General features: G+C 36.9%; 1 protein-coding gene across 1 annotated transcript in view; it reads left to right on the plus strand.

Annotated features, from left to right (window-relative positions):
- Window positions 1-1,185: 1,185 nt before the first annotated feature.
- Window positions 1,186-21,231, plus strand: part of IKZF2 (IKAROS family zinc finger 2) — a 191,090-nt gene continuing 171,044 nt past the window's right edge. The window contains exons 1-3 of the mRNA XM_036756220.1: window positions 1,186-1,210; window positions 4,240-4,288; window positions 5,113-5,217. Coding sequence (XP_036612115.1) covers window positions 4,255-4,288; window positions 5,113-5,217 — 139 coding nt within the window. The 5' untranslated portion in view covers window positions 1,186-1,210; window positions 4,240-4,254. The remainder of the gene's footprint in view (window positions 1,211-4,239; window positions 4,289-5,112; window positions 5,218-21,231) is intronic.

The following is a 21,231-nucleotide window of genomic DNA, read 5'->3' on the forward strand; positions in this document are numbered from 1 at the left end:
TGGGACAAAATGAGACATAAAAAAAAATCCAAAGTGTCTAATTTCGCACATTACGTACACTACAGACACAAATGAACGTTCCTGCCAAAAATACTGATTTTTAAAAATTCATGTGCATAGCATACTGGAAGGATTTTTAAAAAAATCCCTAAGTTGCTATTACTAGTCCACCATGTCCCTATCAGTTCTTTAAGAGGAAAAATATAATTTAAAAAATCCTCATGTGTTAACCGATTCATAAATCTGAGTTTAAAAAAGCAACTTCACAGGCAGCAGAAAGGAACCTCACATCCTTTTAATACTTCTTTCTCGGCTGGAGGACTTGAGCCTCTGAGTTTGGGGGTGGGGAGGAGTGGGCGGAGTGACCATCCGTACTTTAAGACCTGGCTGGCCGTGTTCCCCCTCCCAAGCTAGGGTAGAAATCGGGGTGTTGGGGGGGGTAGTGCGAAGTGACGGGGCAGGGATGGGGTAATGCTTCTGGTTGGTGAAGTCCTGATTGCGCTCCATCAACTAGAAAGAGTGTGTGCGCGTGTGTATGTGAGTGTGTGTGTATGTGTGTGTTACGGAGCAGCAGAAGCAGCACTTGTCCTGTAATCGATTGCCGAGTGTGCTGAGCGGCCCCGAGCGCAAAGACACACACACACACACACACACACACATACACACACAGAAATACCCACTCACCGGGAGCGCGCGCGCACTCTCTCCCTCTCGCTCTTTTTCTCACACACGCACACACACACACACACACATACACACGCACGCACGCACCCTCGCAGCTTTTGCCCGCCAGCCTGCCCTCCTCTCCTGCACTGCCCTCCCCTCCCCGTCCTTCCCCTCCTTCCCGGTGCCCGCCCGCTCGCCCGCCCCGCGCGTCCAGCCGGCGCTGGGGGAGATGGGCTCGGGCTTGGCAGCCGGATCGGTTTCTCGGGGTTTGACCAGCTGTCCCGGGCTCACCCTGCTCCTCGCTGAAGATGGAGGAAGTAAAAACAGGATTACCCTCCGCTCCAGAGCCACTGCCTTAGTTTCCACAGCCCACCGCAGTGCCCCAACACACACTGGCCACCCAGGGACACCCCGAAAGAGACCCACACAGAGACACGGGAGACCCAGACAGAGAGAGACACACAGAGAGAGGGAGGAGAGGACCCACTCACAGTAAACACAAACAAAAGGGGGATGGGATTGCCTCCCTGCGTGTCCTGCTGAGGTAAATCTCGCTCGGCGCTGGCTGGCATGGTGGAGAGAGCGAGGAGGAGGAGGAGGAGGCGAAGGAGGAGGAGGAGGAGGAGGCGGCGGCGGCTCGGCCGGATCTGCCCTCACCCGGCCCCGACCGGGGGGCAATGAGCGGAGCCTAAGGCGCGCGGGGGGCAGGAGGAGGAGGAGGAGGGTGGCAAAGTTAAGGGTAATTATGCAGCCTCGTCTGCACTCGCCGGCTGCGGGTCCGAGGACTTGTTGCTGTTGACCAGAGATGAGGAGGAGGAAGGGGATGAAGAGGAGGAGGAAGAAGAGGATGGGGGAGGGGGACGAGGAAGGGGGAGGGGAGGACAGGCTGATTAGTGATAATAATAACAACAATAATACTCCATTTGCTGGAAAGGAGGGAGGGATGCTGGTCGGCAGCCCAGCTGGGATGGCTCCCAGGGGCGCGCGGGGGATCGGATGGGAGATGCCTTCCTCTCGGTTTTAATTCCTTGTCTCCGATGATCTGTTTCTGGGATGTTAATCGATTAATCAGTTCTCTTCGACTGCTGTCACGGATTGGTGGTGTTTGTTGGTTGGCGTCTGCTCTGTGTTCACTTGCATTTTGCAGCGTGTGTGTGTGTGTGTATGTGTGTGTGTGTGTGTGTGTGTGTATACGTACGGGGGGGGGGGGGTTTGCCTCGGATAAACTGCAGTCTTGATAGAAGGGAAGAGCCTGTTGGAATTTATTTTAAAAAATACACACATACGACAACAGCCAACAACCTCCTGGCATGACACATGTAAAATGCAGCAGCTAAATCACTTTGACAGGTTCTAGTGTCTGAGCGAGAGAAAGAGATGGAATTAAGATTTGTGTATGTATGTGTGTGTGTGAAAATTTTGCCAAGGGCCAAAAAAAACAGTCCTGTGAAGTTGGCCTAGGTCCCTTGCTAGGTTTTGCCTGACTGTCCCTCCCCCCTTCTCCTCGTCCCTTCCCTCCCCCCCCCCCCTTTTTTTCTTTCAGTTTTCTTGTCTTAGCTTTTGGTCGATTCTTAAGGAACCGGTGGATCAAGTTTTTTCTCTTCTTGTTAATCGCATTGCTGTAGCACTGACTGACCTCTCTCCCTCCCTCCCTCCCTCTCTCTCTTTTTTTTTTCCTCTTTCCTGAAAGTACATGGTGCCATTCCTGAGTGACTTTTCCTACTAGACCATCCCAAAGGGAGGGGGAGGGGTAGGAGGAGAAGGAGGAGGAGGAGGAGGAGGAGAAGGGGGGGGGTGTTCTTTCTCTCTCATTTCTTCATTTTGTTTATCAGACGATCTGTTTGCTTGATTTGGGCTCCGAATGACCCACCTGTAAAGTGCCTTCCCTTCTTCCTCGCCTTGAACTCTGCAGGGGGCTTGGCTTGGAGGGGGTAAGGGGCAGTGGGGGCGTGTGGGGGGGGGCAAGAAACTTCTTTCTTTCTCCGTTTATCTTTACTCCGACATTGTCATCTCTTCCTTAAGGAGTTAGAAGAAGCTGAGATCTCCCGACAGAGCTGGAAATGGTGATGAATCTTTTTTAGTCAAAGGACAATTTCTTTTGTATGTACATTTCGTTCCTGTGCCTTTCCTTGTCTCTCTTCTTTCTTTCCCTGAGGGTTAACTATTTCACTGATGGGGGAGACTTTCCTGTTCCCCCTGACATTTCTAGCTTTTTGATATATGTGTGCCGGGTGTGTACTTTTTGAAAAGATAAACTTATGTATTTGTAAAAGCTCTGAAGAACCTGCTCCCCCTTTAAACTTTATAGATCACTTTCTTTAAAGGCCTTATGTAATCAGTTATTTCAAAGAATTTGATAACAGCATTGCAGGTTGAAATACGTACTGAGCTGAGAATTTGATATGACTGTACCATAAAGAAAGAAAAGTTTTTTTTGGGGGGGAACTGAAGGGAGGGGGGAGGGAAGTGGTTTTGGAGACAAGAAGTGAAGCTGCCTGTTTTCCAGTAAGTAATGGAGAAATTCCAGGAGCCAGGGCTAAATATACTTGGCGATCAATACAGAAATGGCTCATTGTGAATAATTTAGCTGCTGGTGCAGTGAGAGTTTTGAAACTAAAGGCAAAAAGGACCGGAGCCAAAAGGAGAAAAAAAAAGTAAAATTCTCTTATGGACATGTCAGTTCTTTAAACTTTTCCCATCAAAGAATACAGTTATATTATTGATCTCTAGTTTTCTTTATGTGAAATAAAAGCTAGGGGGTGTCGTCTCGCACAATTTTTTGTGTGTTTCTGGAGCAGAAGACTTTGTTTTATGTTTGTGGCATATGAAAACAATCTCAAACTTTTTTAAATGACCAAAGGCCACGATGTTATGACTACTCAAAATTTAAGATGTATCAGATAATAGCATTCAAATCCATGATCTTTCAGGAAATTAATATTACAACGCACAGGTGCTCGGACAGATCAAGGGGGCGGGCTGAAATGTCAGTACAAGTGAGAGAGTTGGAAAAGTGCTGCACAAATCTGTGAGACAGACTTAAGCACCAAGTTTTTTGTTTTGTTTTGCTTTGTTTGTGTCTCACACCCCACTCACCCCTTGATTAGAACACGATGAACCGACTTGCAACAATTGTGAATAGAGCTATCTGTTAACTTGGTCGTCCTCAAACCATAATTTGATTGTGGGAGCTAATAAATATTAATATACTTAAATCCTAGTAAAAACTGGCATGATTGAAGTGTGATTCTCCCAGTTTAATTCATTAAACTAGGTAAAACATTCTGACTTAAAGAGGCATTCTTGCCTTGCTACAGCTCATCTAGATGCACCCTTATCTTCTCTACCCTATCTCTAGCAGGAATCAGATCATTTGCAGAAAGAGTTCAGTGACTTGCAAATGAGCACATACAGTACACAGTAGTATGTGTCTTGGGCACAGGTTGTTGCAGCAGACCCAGCAGCAGCAACAGCAATATGGGCTAACTGCTTAGGGCTTCAAATAAGTTAAGCATTTAATGGCAGATAGTGAAAGGAATCATTGTTTTAAGGGTTTACCCTTTTGTTTTGTAGCACTGCACTTTGACTATGGAAACAGAGGCTATTGATGGCTATATAACATGTAAGTACTCATTTTCATTAACTTATTAATTCATTAATCACAGTCACCTTGGATTATCCTACAAATTTGCTTCATTCAGTTGTGTCATTAATAGATCAGGACTCTTAATTTTATTTTCTATTTGCTCATAACTTCATATTGAAGATGAGTCCAGGAAAGCAAACAAACAAACAAGCAGAAACCTTAAACTTTAGGCAAGGGCAGAAAAGGGTAGATAGACATTTACTTGGTAGTATAAGGAACTCATTTAGATAACTGGCTTGGTAGAATTAACATCTTTATACTATAAATTTGTTTCTTTCCTTTTTATTTCAAGTTTAGGAGACAGCAGATTATCTGTGTTTACTAGAAATTTTCTGTGGGCTAAAGTCTTTTTTTTCCCTAACTTTTTCAGTCATTTAAGGTGGAAAGTATTTAATTCTCTTTCAGTGCTTTGACAAGTGGCATCTTGGAAAATGTTTATTGTAAACAGTGTAATATCCAGCGATTTAACCACAATATTAAAATGAGAGTGTCTTAGGGCTGGAAGGGAGTCTTAGAGATCTTTTCTAATCCTTTCAGTTTATGGATGAGAAATTATATTGTGTGCCTTTTACTATGCCCTTTAGAAATTTATGATATTTTCAATCCACCCCCTCCATGATGTCTCTTTTTGACTTTCTGTGAATCTAGTCCTGTTCTTTTGAAAAAAAAATGCCTTGTTTAAATTTAAAAGCTATGAATACTTCGGTATCCATGAGCAAAAGTTGACAAAATTGAAATGTCATAATTGGATTCTGTATGTCAAGCGAATAGAGTCTGAAAGATTTTATTTTTGAAAGCAGGTGACAATGAGCTTTCACCTGAAAGGGAACACTCCAATATGGCAATTGACCTCACCTCAAGCACACCCAATGGACAGCATACCTCACCAAGTCACATGACAAGCAGTAAGTCGTCTTTTTTATGATTTTTTTTTCCATTTCTCTAGTGGCAGATTTGGATTTGTTGGGTCTGTGGGGTCCGTTTTCTGGCTGTGGTGCAGCTGCTGCTATAGGTTTTGCTAACTAAAGAAGAGAACAACTCAGATTTATTCCTGTTCATACTAGTATCATATCTTAAACATGAGCTTGCTTACTAGTTTGAACTATCCCAAGGTGGCTTTTGGGAACTGGTGCTTACCTGTATCAGGTAAGAAATACTAGGATTTACTTGTTAATCGGTTGGCTTTCCAGATGTTTAAGATTAGATTTTGTTGTTGTTGTTGTTAAGTAATAGGGAAAAATGGAACAAAATTTCCAAATGTTTTTGTTTCTAGTTAAAATGAAATGCATGTTATATTACTTTGTCATAAATCTATTCCGTTATTAGTGGAGAGTGTTAGCCTGTTACTCCCGTGTGTGTGTGTATGTATAGGCATCCATATATTTATGTGTGGTACCTATATGTATATACATATACATATATGTAACTGTATGTGTATGTATATGAGTATGTGTGTATATATACATCTATCTCTCTTTGAAAGTTCTTTCTGCAAAGCCTTGAAAGTGGATCATAAATGAAAATATATGGTGCTTACTCAATATTCATTTCTTTAATAAAGTGAAAGGGTTTTATTTTAGATTGTCAAGAGGAGAACTAAGGAAATATAAGAGGATGTATTGGGCTAGCACTAATGGCCAGTTTTAGCTAATATTTTTGATAAAGGGTCATTCACATTCATACTGCTTTAAGCACTGTTGGAAACCATACAAAGATTAGTTTGCTTGCATTCATTTTCAAAGGACAACATACTTTTATTTATTAAAAGCATGGTTTGTTGCTTGATTCTGGTGTTTTATCAATGTACTTACCAAGCGTAAGTGCTCTATTACTTAGATTCAAAAGTAATTTGAAGTATTTTGTTTCCTTATGCTTTCAGTATGTATTGTCTTGTTTTATAGGAAGGACACTTTAATTTTTATAGATAGGAAAAGTTGTATGCTTAGGCAGAATTTGAAGTAAGGCATATTTATTCTTTCCAACTGATTTCATAGAAAAATTTAATTTATGTATTAATCTACTTATGCATAAACATATTTGTACATTTCTTGACGTCCAAATGAATGTAACTGTTATATGCTTTATTCTTCCAATTTTCAAATATAACTCAGATTACTAGAAGCCTCTAAGATCTGTGAAGTTTTTTTTAAACCCTCAGTAGTGTACATGTGTCAATAATATAAAGAATATACTGGATTGGATGAATATTCTTATCTTACATATTTTGCTTTAAATATTCCAACTGCTGTTTTGCAATTTTTATATATTTTATTACATGAGGTTATACCTTGAAGTTCATTTTGTTTCCTTGTTAATTGAAGAAACTTCACAGAAAAATCTAATTACAAAGAGTATTTTAAATTTTCTTGTCGTATATCAACAAGCCAGTTCCAGTAAATAAATAGACAAGTTTGTGCTAACTTCAGCTTCAGTACAAATAACACATTTTAGCAGGTTTTATTCTGTCTTGATTAACTATAAATTTTGGAAAATAAATTTATACTCTAAGGCCTTAGTTTTCTTATCTGTACAATGTGAGGGCCTCTCTTCTACCTCTGATATTATCCTACAGTAGGAAAGAATGCTCTACATTCTCATTATTATACTGTATATGAGTCTTACAGGAGTAGATTTTGTCTTCTCAGTAACTTTTTAAAATTATACACACATTTCCCTCAAAGAATAGAAGGTAGATATTTATGTCAAGGTTGTCATTGGTAACTGTTCAGCCCTTGGTTTCAAAAAGATAGTATAAATTTGGATAGATGTTAGTTGTTGATCTTAGATCCTGGTCAAATTTGGGCCAGTTAGTGGTTAGGATCCACAACCACTGGCTGAATTTCAACTGTGAGTTTGTTGTTTAATGTGATTGGTGCCTTCAGTTTTGAATTTCATTTCAGCCTGACATATGCCTAGTTCAAACAGGCATTTTACCTGTCTCTTTTAAGTAAACAGTGCAGAGACCAGACATGATGATTTGAACAAATGAGAGCTGAGCTATTGAAACATTCCAGGGCTTCTCACCCAACAACAGTAAAATTATGTGTTTGGTAAGGAGATTTTTATTTATTAGCCTGTGGCAATTCCATGTTAGTAGAGTTTTTGGCTAGGTCACTGGTGTTTTTGGGTTTTATTCCAAAGGGTTGCAGGTTAAAAATGTTGGCTCTCACTTCAGAGATGTCGGTTGCATCCTTTATATAGCCTCTATTTACAGTATCTAGGTTACCCACTTAGGTGTTAGATGGAGGAGATACCCATTTTTTCCTTGTGTTAGACCTAAGAGAATAATCAGCATGTTAAATTTTCAAGGTGCATGGTAGCAGAGAAGGACTACAGTATAGCCTTTCAACTAGAATGGAAAGTTTAAATTGGTTATCCTTCTGATTTTGATAATTTTTGCAGGTGATTTGATCCTTGACTTTATATGAAAGCACTCATGTTTTGAATCTGGAGTTTTCCCAAGTCTTTTCATAGTGTACATCTGGATTGCTAATTGTTATTGAATAACAATACCTTCTGATTTGTAAAATGCATTTTTAGCTCTTCAGCATATTTCTTTATGGCCAACTGCTTTCAAGGATTTAATTGTTATTTTGTAAGAAAACAATATTATAAGTAAAAGTAGAATTGTTTCATCCAAAATCTTGTGCAATAAGAGTATCTCTAGAAGTAGCATAGCCAACACAAAACTACAATTCAGGGGAAAACATATAATTTTAAACCAGTCAAGATGTAATTAAAGAAGCCAATTCAGTAATTTTAATGAAATAACTAAAGTTATTGTGTTAAGTAGCTAAGGCACAACAGTATCACAGTTAAATCTTAGAAAAAGTGGTCAGTGTTACCATAAGGTCACCATAATTTGTTTAGTTTTTGCTGTCTATTTTAAGATGAGGGGTGAGTATAGCTTGCTGCTAGCTATTGTATTTTAAAAAAATGTTCCAACTCTCACTATTTGACAATGCTAGAGGAGAAAGCAATTGATTGAAGAGAAGTAGAAGTACTATAATTTCCCCACGCCTTTTGTATTTAAAGTACAACGTAGAAAATGATTCTAAAAATAAGAAATGTTAGTTATCCTCATATTCAATAATTAACATTTCCTTGTTTCAGCATTATTTTTCTTAGTATCAGGAAAATCTCTTTGGGAACAAAAAACATTCTTTGATAGGAAGATGGGCATAGTAGCCTGAGATCATTAGAGTATAAATACTGAGTTTTCTGACACTCTTCAGTGTCATAGATGACAATATATTGCTTTATGGCTACTGAAAATACATAAACAGTATCTGGAAGCTCGAGTCTGAGACAGAAGTCAGCCAGAACCATACAAAAATAATCCCTGTTGTTTTTGCTCATTGCAAGAAACTGTGTATTCCTTCTTGTTTCTGTGTAAATGTCTTAAAACTATGCATGGTAGCTTCTGATACGATATTAAAATGTCCTGTTGTGTTACTTATGAAGTTTTACAGATACTAAAGATTATGGTTGATCTTCTTTCTCATAGTTTTCTGTTTTTCAAATGAACTCTACATAAGCCTTCCTTATTGACATTCAGATTTTATTAAAATACTTGTATAATTTGGGAAATTGCTTTATTTCATCATTTTAAAATCTTTCTATGAGTGAACAGCTTACTTCTTTATTCCAGAAAAAGTCATTCTCATTTTACAAGTGATTTACCAATAATCAGGTCAGTGGATTGAATTTTACTTTTACAAAATGCTTCACATTAATTTTTCTTAGCTAGTTCTCATTAGAACCTAGGATTCTCTCTGTCTGCCTGTCTCTCTCTTTTCTTTTTCACATATAGGGAAAGAGGCCCAAAGAAATTAGATGACCTAACCTAGGACATCCAGTAGCTGAAGGAAATCACCAAAATTAAAACTTAAACTTCAGAGATCTCTGTTGCTTTTTGTCTCTCACAATTATTACCTCAAATTTCTTCCGGTCTCCAATACTTACATACTTTTAAACAACAGACATTATTACAAGTGTAGAAGAGTATTAAATGAAGGTGCTGTGATACTGTCAGATTATCCTGTTAAGTTTTTACTCTAATGTACTTTTTTTAACATTGACAGAAGGTTTTGTTTATTCAACAATTTTCTTTTTTTTTTTTTTTACAATTTTTAAAAACATTTTTATTTGAAGTTTTAAGTTCCAAATTCTGTCCTTCCCTCCCTCTCTTCCCTTCTCCCTTCAACGGTAAGCAGTCAGATATAGGTTACACATGTGTAATTATGTGCATTTCCATATTAGTCATTTTGTACAAGGAGACTTGCATAAAGGTAAAAAAAGGAAAGGAAGAAAGTGAAAAACAGCATGCTTCAGTCTGTATTCAGTCATTATCATTTCTTTCTCTGGAGGCAGATAGTATACTTCATCATTAGTCCTTTGCGATTGTCTTAGATCACTGTATTGCTCAAGATAGCTAAGTCATTCACAGAGTTCTTCATTGAACAGTCTTGCTGTTACTGTGTACAAATTTGTCCTGGTTCTGTTGATTTTACTATGCATCAGTTCATGTAAGTCTTTCCAAGTTTTTCTGAAATCATCCTGCTTGTCATTTCTTATGGCACAATAATATTCCATTACAGTCATATACCATAGCTTGTTTAGCCATTGCCCAATTGATGAACATCCCTTTGATTTCCAATTCTTTGTCACCATTAAAAGAGCTGCTATAAATACTTTGTACAAATAGGTCTTTTCCTCCTCTTTTGGATGTCTTTGGGATACAGACCTAGCAGTGATATTGGTGGATCAAAGGGTGTACACAGTTTTATAGCTCTTTGAGCTCTAATGCCCTTTTATTGAGACTACTATATATATTAAAGGACTCACTCAATCTTCTGAGTCTCTTTCTGTACTCTAATTTGGCTGGCATCCATGCTTAGATTTCAGTAATAACCACCCTGATATAATACCAAATATACTAAACATAATTATAATTTTAAAATAATTTGGTATTTTTATTCAGGTGTGTGTAAAAAATACATTAAACAAAATTAAAAGGCTATCTGTTCCCTTAAAACTGTCACAGAAAAGACTGATAACTTCTATTAGCCTTTTCAGATCAACAACAGTAACAAAAACAAAAACTTTTTCAGCTTTGAGTAGAAATGAAAGCTGAGCCCTTTTCTTTTCAAATTTCCTTCTCCACAGCTTTTTGGCAGACTTGAGTACAGAGTCTGCTTATGTAGTACATATAACTACAATAAGAATATATATGTATATATTATTATTATTATTATTTTAGAAGACAGTTTGCTGTCTCCATCTCCCTTCCTATCTCTATCTTCCTTCCCCAACTCTTTGTTTTTCTAGTTTTGTATAAATGGTTACATTGTTAGGTTTTATGTTCCAAACCAATTGCATGTATACATTTTGTGTCTTTCAAAGTTTTAAAAGCTCTAAAAGTTTTCAGAGTCCTAAAACATAATGAATTTGGTTTGTCCTGTCTTTTCATTGCCAATTCCAGTATCAATTCTGATACCACTTATGATTTTACCTAATGGAATCACTGACCTGGGAAGAAGTAGCATATATTTGATTTTCTTTGACTTCTTAGAGATGCAACAATGATAAATTTACTCATTGATTACTTGATTATGCCTTTACATTGATAGCTATATATCGTTGATTAATTTGAGAAAATTATTGAGAAAAGTAATGGACATTTATTTCCTATGCCCTTATTTCTAGGATGTGGCAGCCTCTAAAGTAGGAAAAATAGTTCTTAAAAGGACCACGAAGTGATTCTCAGAAATTTAGGTTAAAGAATAAAGAAAAATATTGTATTTTTAAAAACTCTTAAGGAAACTTTGGTTAAGTAGAATATAAACCAGAAATGAAAGTACCTTTTAAAGAATTTCAGAGACATTGACCTTAGTTGTGTGTTTTTTGGACGTATGTGATAGTTATCTATTCTACCATCAGTGTTCTAAAAATACTGGGCAGTACGAATGGAAAAGGAAAAAATACCCTGGTAGAGTAACCTATCCCATGTTCAGAACCAGTTCTTTCTTAGATCTTTCCCATCTAAAATCTAACCTTATTTGACTCTCCTTGTGACACCTGAAATTCTCTTTCAGTGATCTGTGATAAGTATATATCCAATTGTATATTCAAGGAGGGTAATATAGAATGTGAGGCTGTTTTAAACCCAAAGAAATGTTAAAATATAACAATTACCTTGGCATATGTTAGTTACATAATTTTTTTTTGTTGAAATTGAAATCATTGAATAACTTACATGGACAATTTCAGTTTTACTGTCTGATATTTAATCTTGCCTTGAGATTTCTTAAGCAGATGCACATTTTAAAATTTATGAAAATCATTGTTTAATTTAATTGAAGTTTTCATTGTTGAAATAAACTAGTTTGCTTTTAAAGTTTCTGCTAAGTAATTGTCACATCACCTGATCAGTAATCTTATTTCTACTGCTCTAACATTCTATGTATCCATAATTGCACCATTAAAGCCAAATTCTATATTGAGATGTATGAGTGCAGCCTTCTTTGAACTCTCTTTACTTGATGCAACCATTTGTGCCGTTCTCAGAATTCTGGGTAATTTATATGGTTGACTGACTAATTTTGAACAAAAACATAGTTTTATTTTAATGCAGTGGCATATTTAATGTATTAACTTATATGGCAATATTAAGATAATTCATAAACTCATACATGCCATACTGTTCAGCATAGAATCAATCATTATCTAAGTTATGTTTCTGTTATGTGTCTTTGCATGTGAATGTGTAATTTAAAACCAGTGTGGGAGGACTTCTCAGCTACATATCACTATTCCATATTCAGAGGCACAGAATATAATATTACCAGATCTTCTTTGGAAAACCTGAATAAAATTCTTAAAGACATAAAATGTATTACCTGGAATTGGTTTGGAACATACAGTGTACATTCTTTTTAATAATTTATTTATAGCATTGTGCCCCCTGTGGAAGTGTGATATAGAGATTTAAATCAAACTGCTTTAAGCAGAATAGCTGTGATTACCTACAAAATCTTAAAATATCTATTGTATATGTATATTTTTTTGGTCAGGGCCTGTGATGTCATCAGAGTATGGAATTCCTGGTGAGGAAATTCCCTTTACCAATGCATGTCAGCAACTCTTCTGGAATTTAATAGTCTGTAAAGAGTTTCTCAGGGTACTGAGAGATTGAGAGACTTGCCTAGAATCACACAATCAGTATATGTTGGAGGTGTATAAACTCTTAAGGCTAGCCCTCTTTCTACTACCCACAAACACATTTCCTCGTAATTATATAGCGACACTTTAAAAAGGTGCTTAACCAGAGCAGATAGAGTCAAAATAGTGATAAATGGTCTGTTATGCGTTAGTGTTAAAGTGGTAAGTAATAAGAGGTGGGGCGGGTTGTCTACCTATTAGGGAGTTTCAAACAAATAAGGTGTTATAGATGACACTGAATGAATAAGTCACAGCTTGGTATAGGGAAAGGGGCAATGGGTTTAGCGTCAGGAGATGTGAGTTAGAGTATTGGCTCTTCTGTGTAACCTTAGGCACTTCACTTCCACCCCTTTGAGCTCAGTTTCCCCTTCAGTATAACAAGAGGGAGGTATTGAAGGCTTCTTCTATCTCTAGGTCCTATGACTACCTCCAATATCTGTGCCTTGAATTGCCCTTGAAGCAGTTTAGTGGACTGTAGGTTTAGAGCATTGGTGTGTGACGTGGTTCCCAGCCTTTGCACTAGTGAACAACTGGCCAAATTGCATTCTGTATGGTGGACAACATAATCTTTAAAGGTGTCCCCAAATGTAGTAGTGATCCAGGTTTCAAGTCAAAGAAGCATCAGACAGTAATGTCAATTTCAGAAAAAGGTGGAAGAAGGCACTTCTAATTGTAACCTGTCCCAGAGATGAACCTAGGATTTCTGGAAAACTTCAGACTGTAAAGTCCAGAGGTTAAATGAGATTGAGTTGCTTAAGTAATATTAGTTATGGTCATAATATGGTGAATTTATATAGTAAAACATTACTCTTTCAATTCATTAAGTGTTTTTGAATACCTATGAGGTGAAAGCCATTGTGTTGGGCATCGAGAATACAAAGAAAAAAATGGAAAAACAGTCAAGGACTTCATATTCTATTGACGAATACAACATGTTAACTGTAGAAAGAGAAATGATTTGGAGTCAGAAGCCTTAGATTCTAGTGCCAGCCCTGCCATTTGAAAACTTTGTGACCCTGGGTAAGTCACCTAAACTCTCTGGGTCTGTTTCCTCATCTATATAACTTCTAAGGTCTCTTTCATCTCCAATTTATGTTCTTATGAGTTCTGATACATATATATATATATATACACACACACATATATATATGTAGATATGAGTGTATATATATATGTATATACATATAAGTTCTTATGAGTTGAGAATTTGACAAGGTAGAGAGAAGTAATAATTATAGGGAGATGAGAAAAAGTTTCCTGTTAAAGATGACAGCTCAGTGATCCTTGATGGATGCTAAGGCTTCTACCAGGGAGTGTATTTCAGGCTTGTCATGGGGAGTGGGGGTGGGGGGACAGCCTGTACAGAAGTACAGAGAGGAAGTACTTGGAATGCTGAGATCAGGGAATAGCAGTTAAGCTAGTTTGACTTGAATATAGAGTATCTAAAGAAGAGCAAAGTGAAATAAGTCTGGAAAGGTAGTCTGGAGCCAACCAGCTTGTCAGTCAGTAAACATTTATTCAGTACCAACTATGTGTCAGGCAGTGTGCTGAGCACTTGGGATATAAATAAAGGTAAAAGCCAGACCCTAAACTCGAGCGACTCACAGTCTAGTAGGGGAGAGAACATGCAAATAGCTATGTACAAATGACCTATATATAGGATAAAGTGGAGATAATCAACAAAGGCAAGGCATTAGAATTAAGGGAGATTGAGCAGAGACTTGGAGGAAGCCAGGGAAGCCAGGAGGCAGAGATGAGGAAGGAGATTCTACGCATAGGGAACAGCCATTGAAAATGCCCAGGCATGAGAGATGGCGTATCCTGTTAGAGGAACAGCAAGGAAGTCAGTATTGTTAGATCATTGGATCAGGGGTAGGGGTAGTGTGTGTGTGTGTGTGTGTGTGTGTGTGTGTGTGTGTGTGTGTGAAGAACATTAGAAAGGCTGTGGGATAGGGCAGGGCAGGTTATGAAAGGCTTTGAATTCCAAACAAAGGATTCTATATTTGATCCTGGAGGTAATAGGGAGCCATTGGCTATGAAGGGCTTTAAATGCTAAGCTGAGGGGTTGTCTCTTATCCTAGAAGTCTTAGAAAACTAAGATTCCTGAGCAGAGGAGTGATGTGCTCAGATATGTGGTTTTGGAACATTAATTTGGTGATTGTATGGAGAGTGGATTGGAAAGGAGGTAGACTGAAAGCAGAGGCCAAGTAGGTGGCTGTTACATTAATTAAGGTGAGAGGTGCTACATTCTTGAACTAGGTTAGTGAATATGTAAATGGAAGGAATGGGATGGATACATGTGAGATTTTGTGGAGTTAGAATCCATAGAACTTCGTAACTGATTGAAAATGGGGGAGGAATGAGAGGGAAGACAGTCGTTGAGGTTATGAACCCGGAGACTGAAGGATGGCGGACGTATCAACAGAAAAATGGAAGATAAAGCTTATTTGTAATTAATTTTTCTTTTGTATCCAAATGACTTCTTCTGATTGGCTTACCATATTCTTTATTGACCCTTGCTTATGTGCCATAGATTGCCTTTTTGTTCATATATGAGGGACTAGATGGGCTCTAAAGTCCTTCTGAGTAAAGATTCATAGACATATCTCAAAGATCCTTACCATCCAAATTTATCTAACAAACCCTTTAAGTTAGTGTGAACTTCAACTGAGAATCTATCCAATTTGTTACAAACTTAAGTTTTACCTAAGTTGTTACAAACTTGAGTGTCATAGCCCTTTCAGGCTCTGAAATTCTTTGATTCTATGAAATCCTGAATTGTTGTTGTTATTTAGTTGTATTTTAGTCATGTCTGACACTTCGTGACTCCTTTTGGGGTTTTCTTGGCGAAGATGCTGGAATAGTTTGCCATTTCCTTTTCCAGCTCATTGTACAGATAAGGAAACTGAGGCAAGCAGGGTTTAATGACTTTTCAGAGTCACACAGCTGGTAAGTGTCAGAGGCCATATTTGAACTCAGGAAGAAGAGTCTTCCCGGCCCTAGCACTGTCCACTGCACCTCCTAGCTGCCTGTGGAATTCTGAATTAGCAGATTCTAAATTGATGTGGAATAAATTAGAATGACCGAGTCTTAGGTGCGGTCTTATTCTTTATCTCGTTTTTAAGACCAGTTGTCTAGCGCTCACCCATTTGAAGCTACTATCAAAAGCATGTGAGGTTGAATGATACTTCAGTTAACTTTTCTTTACCACTCTCTATGTTAAGTAGAACAGAGAATTAATCACTATAAAATAACATTTTAATAAGTTGGCATTCTGTAGGTCTTCATCACTGTCGTTGCTTTCTTGTATAAATGAAGCCCTATTTACCTTTGAACTTAATGATAACAACCTTACCTGATTCCCACCAAGTTATCAGTTTAAGGGACCTAATGTGATAACATTTCAAAGAACTATGATGTTACGTCCCTTTTGGGCAATGAAATATTTCTGGAAGGTCCATATAGCAAAGAAGTCACAAGTCCTAACTCCATTTCTATTCCAATCCCTATAGTTAGTACCTTAGAAATTGTTTAGTGAGCCATCCATATCATTACATCATAGGATTTTGGTTGTTTAAGGAGGGCTATTTTTGTGTATTAATTATCAATAACCATGTATCAGGCACCTACTGTGGGCCAAGTATGTCCTACAAATCCATTAAATGAAACAATTCCCTCAGAATAGGTGTGACAAGTATGCATGTAAGTAAATACAGAATAAATAGAAATATAATAAATACAAAATATTTAAGGAGAGGGGGGTGCTATTTTGAAAACTATTGTGTGTATTGATTTGAACAGATTACTGAAATATAAGATGATCTATTAATATGACACAATTAGGCAAATTTTTTAAAAAGCAATAATAAATTTTATTTGTGTACAACTGAGAACTCGGAAAATAATTATGAGACTGTATTTCATCTGTCTTTAAATTCTCATAGTATAAATTGCTGTCTATCTAAAGCACAACATATTAGTAATCGAATGATAGACTTTGAGTTCACTTCTTTGAAGAAGTTATCTTTATAAATAAACACCTGTATTATATTAAAACTGTGAGAAACTTTCTAATTCGTTATATCTATTACTAGTCTAATTGACCAGTAGGCCCAGAAGATAAAAACAAAAATTTAAGCAATTTGTGCAACAAGTCGTCCTATTTTTATGTGCAGTTCAATTTAGTAAAACAACTCTATGATCTACAGGAAAATGTGGGAATTTGAAGAGGAGAGAAGTAATAGTAACTTATTTGATACAAATGTAATCTTCAGTTTAATTAGTGTGATATTCTCACTGAAGTTTGATAAATGAATACTTTCTTCTAGCCTAGTTTGTCATTCACATTAAATATTTAAAGACACTACTATTAGTAACATAACATTCCAACGACCAGTATTTTCAATTTCACTGTGTGCTTTTTAGCTTTGTCCATTAGTATTTTTAAGCCATTATTATAAATTAGACATGGGCAACAAAACCAAACAACAAGATAAAGATGCAAAAAACAGAAAATACTTTATCCCAAATCTTTAGCAAGGCAGGAACCAAAAAAATTAATAAATATCAACAAGCAAAGGAATTCTCTTGTTCTGTGGCCCTTTCCAGGATTAGCCAAAGTTCTGGCCACTTTTCCTTTAAAAATAGCAACCCCAAAATTTTAGTTGTAATTAGTGTATATTTTGAAGTTCTGGTTCTGCTGATTTTACTTTACATCATTCATGGATGCTTTTCCATGTTTTCTTAATGATTCATATTTCTTTTCTGGCAATAGAGTATTCTAATACATTAACATATAAGGCATTTTCTTAATTGACCTGACACTGTGATTTTTTATTTAAAGGCATATACTTTGAAAACACATGTAGAAAGATAAATATAAATCTCAATAATATAAGTAGAAGAGATTAAATGTTGTCATGTAGACAGACTAGACTTGTTTTTCATGGCCCTTGATGACAGTCTGAAGAGTAATGGCATAAATTGTGAAAAGGGCAAATTTGAACTTGATTTAGCTAACCAAAAGTGGGATGGGCTGCCCTGGTAAGTAAATGAGTTCTGCTTTACTAGTCGCCTTGAAGCAAAGGTTGCGTGACTAATGATCAGGTATGTTATCAGGGATTTTTGTTGGCCTAGATGGCCCCTGAGGTCTCTCTTAATTTTGACATTCCATGATTCTGTAATGACTTTGAAGTACCCATGAGGAAGAACTTTTGCTGCCTATGATACCTACAAATCAATCTGGAATGGTATTGTTTGTATTTAACAGCCTGTGGGAATCAGAGATTTTATCAAAAGTTTGCATAAAATTTCTCTACTTTTCATACACATCAATTTCAATCTTCTATGAATCATACCAGTTGAGTTTTAAGCTTGATTTTTAAAGAGATTCTGTAGATTAATAAGATGTGATATGTAGTTAATTTGATTACCAACATTAATTAATTTCATAATGTCTTATTGGTTAAGATATTAGCAAAGTGTTCATTTGCTTAACTTTTCAGAGCATATGCATTTTAATAACTGTGAGGTAGATAGGATTTGTGTGCTGCATCTAAACAACTTGTCAATATAAAAATAATACTAAATTTGCTTCTGTTATCTTTTTATTTTTAAATTTAAAGTGAAGCAAAGGTTAATGATGAGGAATGTCTTAGGATAGATTCTCATTTGGGTTCAGTCTAGTTGGAATAGAAGGTCCCTAAAGGTCCCATTTTAATTTTGTGATTCTGTAATGACTTTGAGGAACCTGTGAGAAGCATTTATTGTAGACTGTAATACCTATAGATGAATATGCAGTAGATTTGGTTGTACTGAACAACCAACGGTAGTTATAAATTTTATTAAAATTATGCATACACTTTGTATACTCTTCATATTCATCAATTTAATAAATTTAATTTTGATTGGCACATCAGAACTAAATTCCTTTAATCTGTGTTCTTCAACACTTTTTCTTTTGAACCTTGCCTATACAGTTATCATGTCTTACCATGTGTTAAAGGTATATGTGTGTGGTTCTTATCCCTTTACGTGATTCAAATCCCAAATCCAGGACCGAGTTTCATATGAATTGTCTTCCTTTGTGATCTGACCACAGTAGTGCTTTAAATAAGTCTTTGTTGACTTAAATCATTTGTGGGAAAACTACTGAAAATGATTATGAATTGCATAGTTGTCTGGGGCTGAAGAGATGTTCGTGACAATCTTAATGTGAAGTCTTAAATATTTTAATAGTTTTCCAGTAGGAGTCAGTGGCAGTTGCTTTTTAAAAGTATTTTATGAATTCTAAAGCAAAGCTATAGGAAGTGTAGGTAATGGTCAAGTTAGAAAGAGGAGGGTGGAACTTTGAGCTAGATTGTGTGCCTATGGCAGAACTGTAAGTAGGTGAAAAAATGTTTGTAGAGAGAATGGTGGGCAAGAGAGGATACAAGCCTGAGAAAGAATCTTAGAAGGAAAACAGTAGAGAAGATCTCAGAGTCTGAACAAAGAAAGAAAGGGAGGGAGGGAAAGAAAGAGAAAGAAAGAATGAAAGGAAGGAAGAAAGAAAGAAGAGAAGGAAAGGGAAAAGAAGCCAAAGAGGGATACAAAATGTCCCATCTGAAGTATGGTGTCAGAGGACAGAGCCTGCTGCAGTAGATAGAAGAAAGAAGAATAGATTATTTTGGATACGTTACTGAAGAGAACACTGTCTATGTCAAAGCTTGAGAGAAAAAATAGAAAGAAAACAGTAAGTACCGGGCCAGAGTAGCCAGGGGGATATGTTAAGCGAGACGTACTTGCAAGTATTTTAAAATCTGAACTTTCTGTAAGAGGCCAAATGGTGTTTCTATACCGTACTAGGACTAGGTACACTCTGATGTACCTAGGAAAGAACCTTACTCTTTTATATCCTAGAAGAGCAGTTGAAGAAGGTAACTTGACCTGGGAATAGAGAAGGGAATAGCCCTGGACAGCCGTCACCCAGAGGCTAAGGACTAAAAAAAAGATTGCTGGACTAAAGGGAGTGTGATACTTTGCCATACCTGGAAAAATATATTTAGCACTTTCAACTTTGGCTGTCACCAGTGGAAGAGGTAGTGCTTTAATCTGGGGTAAAACTAATATTGGTGAAATGTAGATTGCTTTACTGTTTGTACCCTTAAATTTTCCCATACCATAATAATAAAGTTTAGTTCTGTGTACTAGGCTCGTTCGAAAAACACAGGGATATGGTAGACAAACTTTTAAGTTGATGAAGAAGTAGAAACACCAGTGCAGAAGAACTAAAGAGACCCTTCCCACAATCTTGTGCTAACCTCGTGCATTTGTAATTCCATGACTTTTTTTCAGCTATAATAGAACTTTTGTGTCCATTGAGAGGCAATATGGCTTAGTGGACAGAGCTGTCGAGCCAATGTCAGAGTGAGGAATGATGATGATAATAATGACAACCACAAACATTTAAGTAGCACTTGTGGGTGTGCAATGAAATTATAGACATAGTGTCTTGTAATCCTCACAAAAACTTTGTGTAGTAGGTACTACTATTACTCCCATTTTACAAATGAAAATAAGTTCCTGTACCAATAAAATGAGGAGTTTGGGCCAAAAACAAAAATGAAACAAACCAACAAACCCCACTCCTCTGTAATATAGGTGAGTTCACATTTGTAAAACATGCTAAGGTTTACAAAGTACTTTTCTCACAAAAATCCTGTGAATTAGGTGGTTAGGATAGGGAAAGGAAGATTTCATAGGCATAAATCTCTTTCTGAGAAGGAAGCTCTTTACCAATAAGTCATCACCTTTCTTGCCACTTGTAGCCTTAGAGAGCTGCCTGAGGCACTGAGAAATTAAGTGACCTACCCAGATCATTCAGCCAGCATGTATCTGGGGCAAGACTTGAAACCAGACCTTCTTGACTCTGAGGGCAACTCCCTCCACCCACTGCATACCACTGCCTCAAGGTTGTACAAATGTTATCTCCGCTTTATAGGTGAGATTTTAAAGGTGCAAAGAGAGGATGACTTGCCCATGGTCATACTAGTAATGAACTAAGGTTTGACATAGAATTGAGTGGTCCTTCCTCCCTATGGCTGCCCCTCTTTGCTTAATGCAAATACTTTATTCATTTAAAACCTAGATAATGAAGTCATCATAATTCGATTAGGCCTGGGTTCAAGTTTACTTTTGAACGGAGGCTTACTAATAATAAGCAAATGAGTAAGGGGAACCAGATCAGTTGTGAGACTGATTTTTCACATATTTAAGATAAACTACTTTTGAGCATTTAAATTAAGGGTTCTTAGCTTAGGGTCTCTGAACTTTATTTTTTTTAAAGATTATGAGAAATATATTTCAATATAGTGATATAGTGGGGTTCCTTTTTATCCTATGTACTTCAGTTGATGCATTTAAAATATTATTCTGGGGAAAGGTTCATGATACAAAAAAGATTAAGAATCTCTGAGTTAAATAATACCTTGTATTTTCATAAAACCCTTTACACTCTTTAAAGCAGTTTCATTTGTTAAGCAGACAGTGCTCAGAAGAAAATTATGTTCTCTTCATTCATGAAAGCAGTCATAGAAGGATCGCTATTTACAATAATTTGTTAGTATTTAGTTTAAATTACTACAAAATGATATGATTTCATTTTCTTACCTAAGTTTGGAAAGACTAATCACAGACTGACCAATAGATGATGAATTCTT

The sequence above is a fragment of the Trichosurus vulpecula genome, chromosome 4 (genome assembly GCF_011100635.1).
Source record: "Trichosurus vulpecula isolate mTriVul1 chromosome 4, mTriVul1.pri, whole genome shotgun sequence".
In the NCBI taxonomy this organism is placed as follows: domain Eukaryota; kingdom Metazoa; phylum Chordata; class Mammalia; order Diprotodontia; family Phalangeridae; genus Trichosurus; species Trichosurus vulpecula.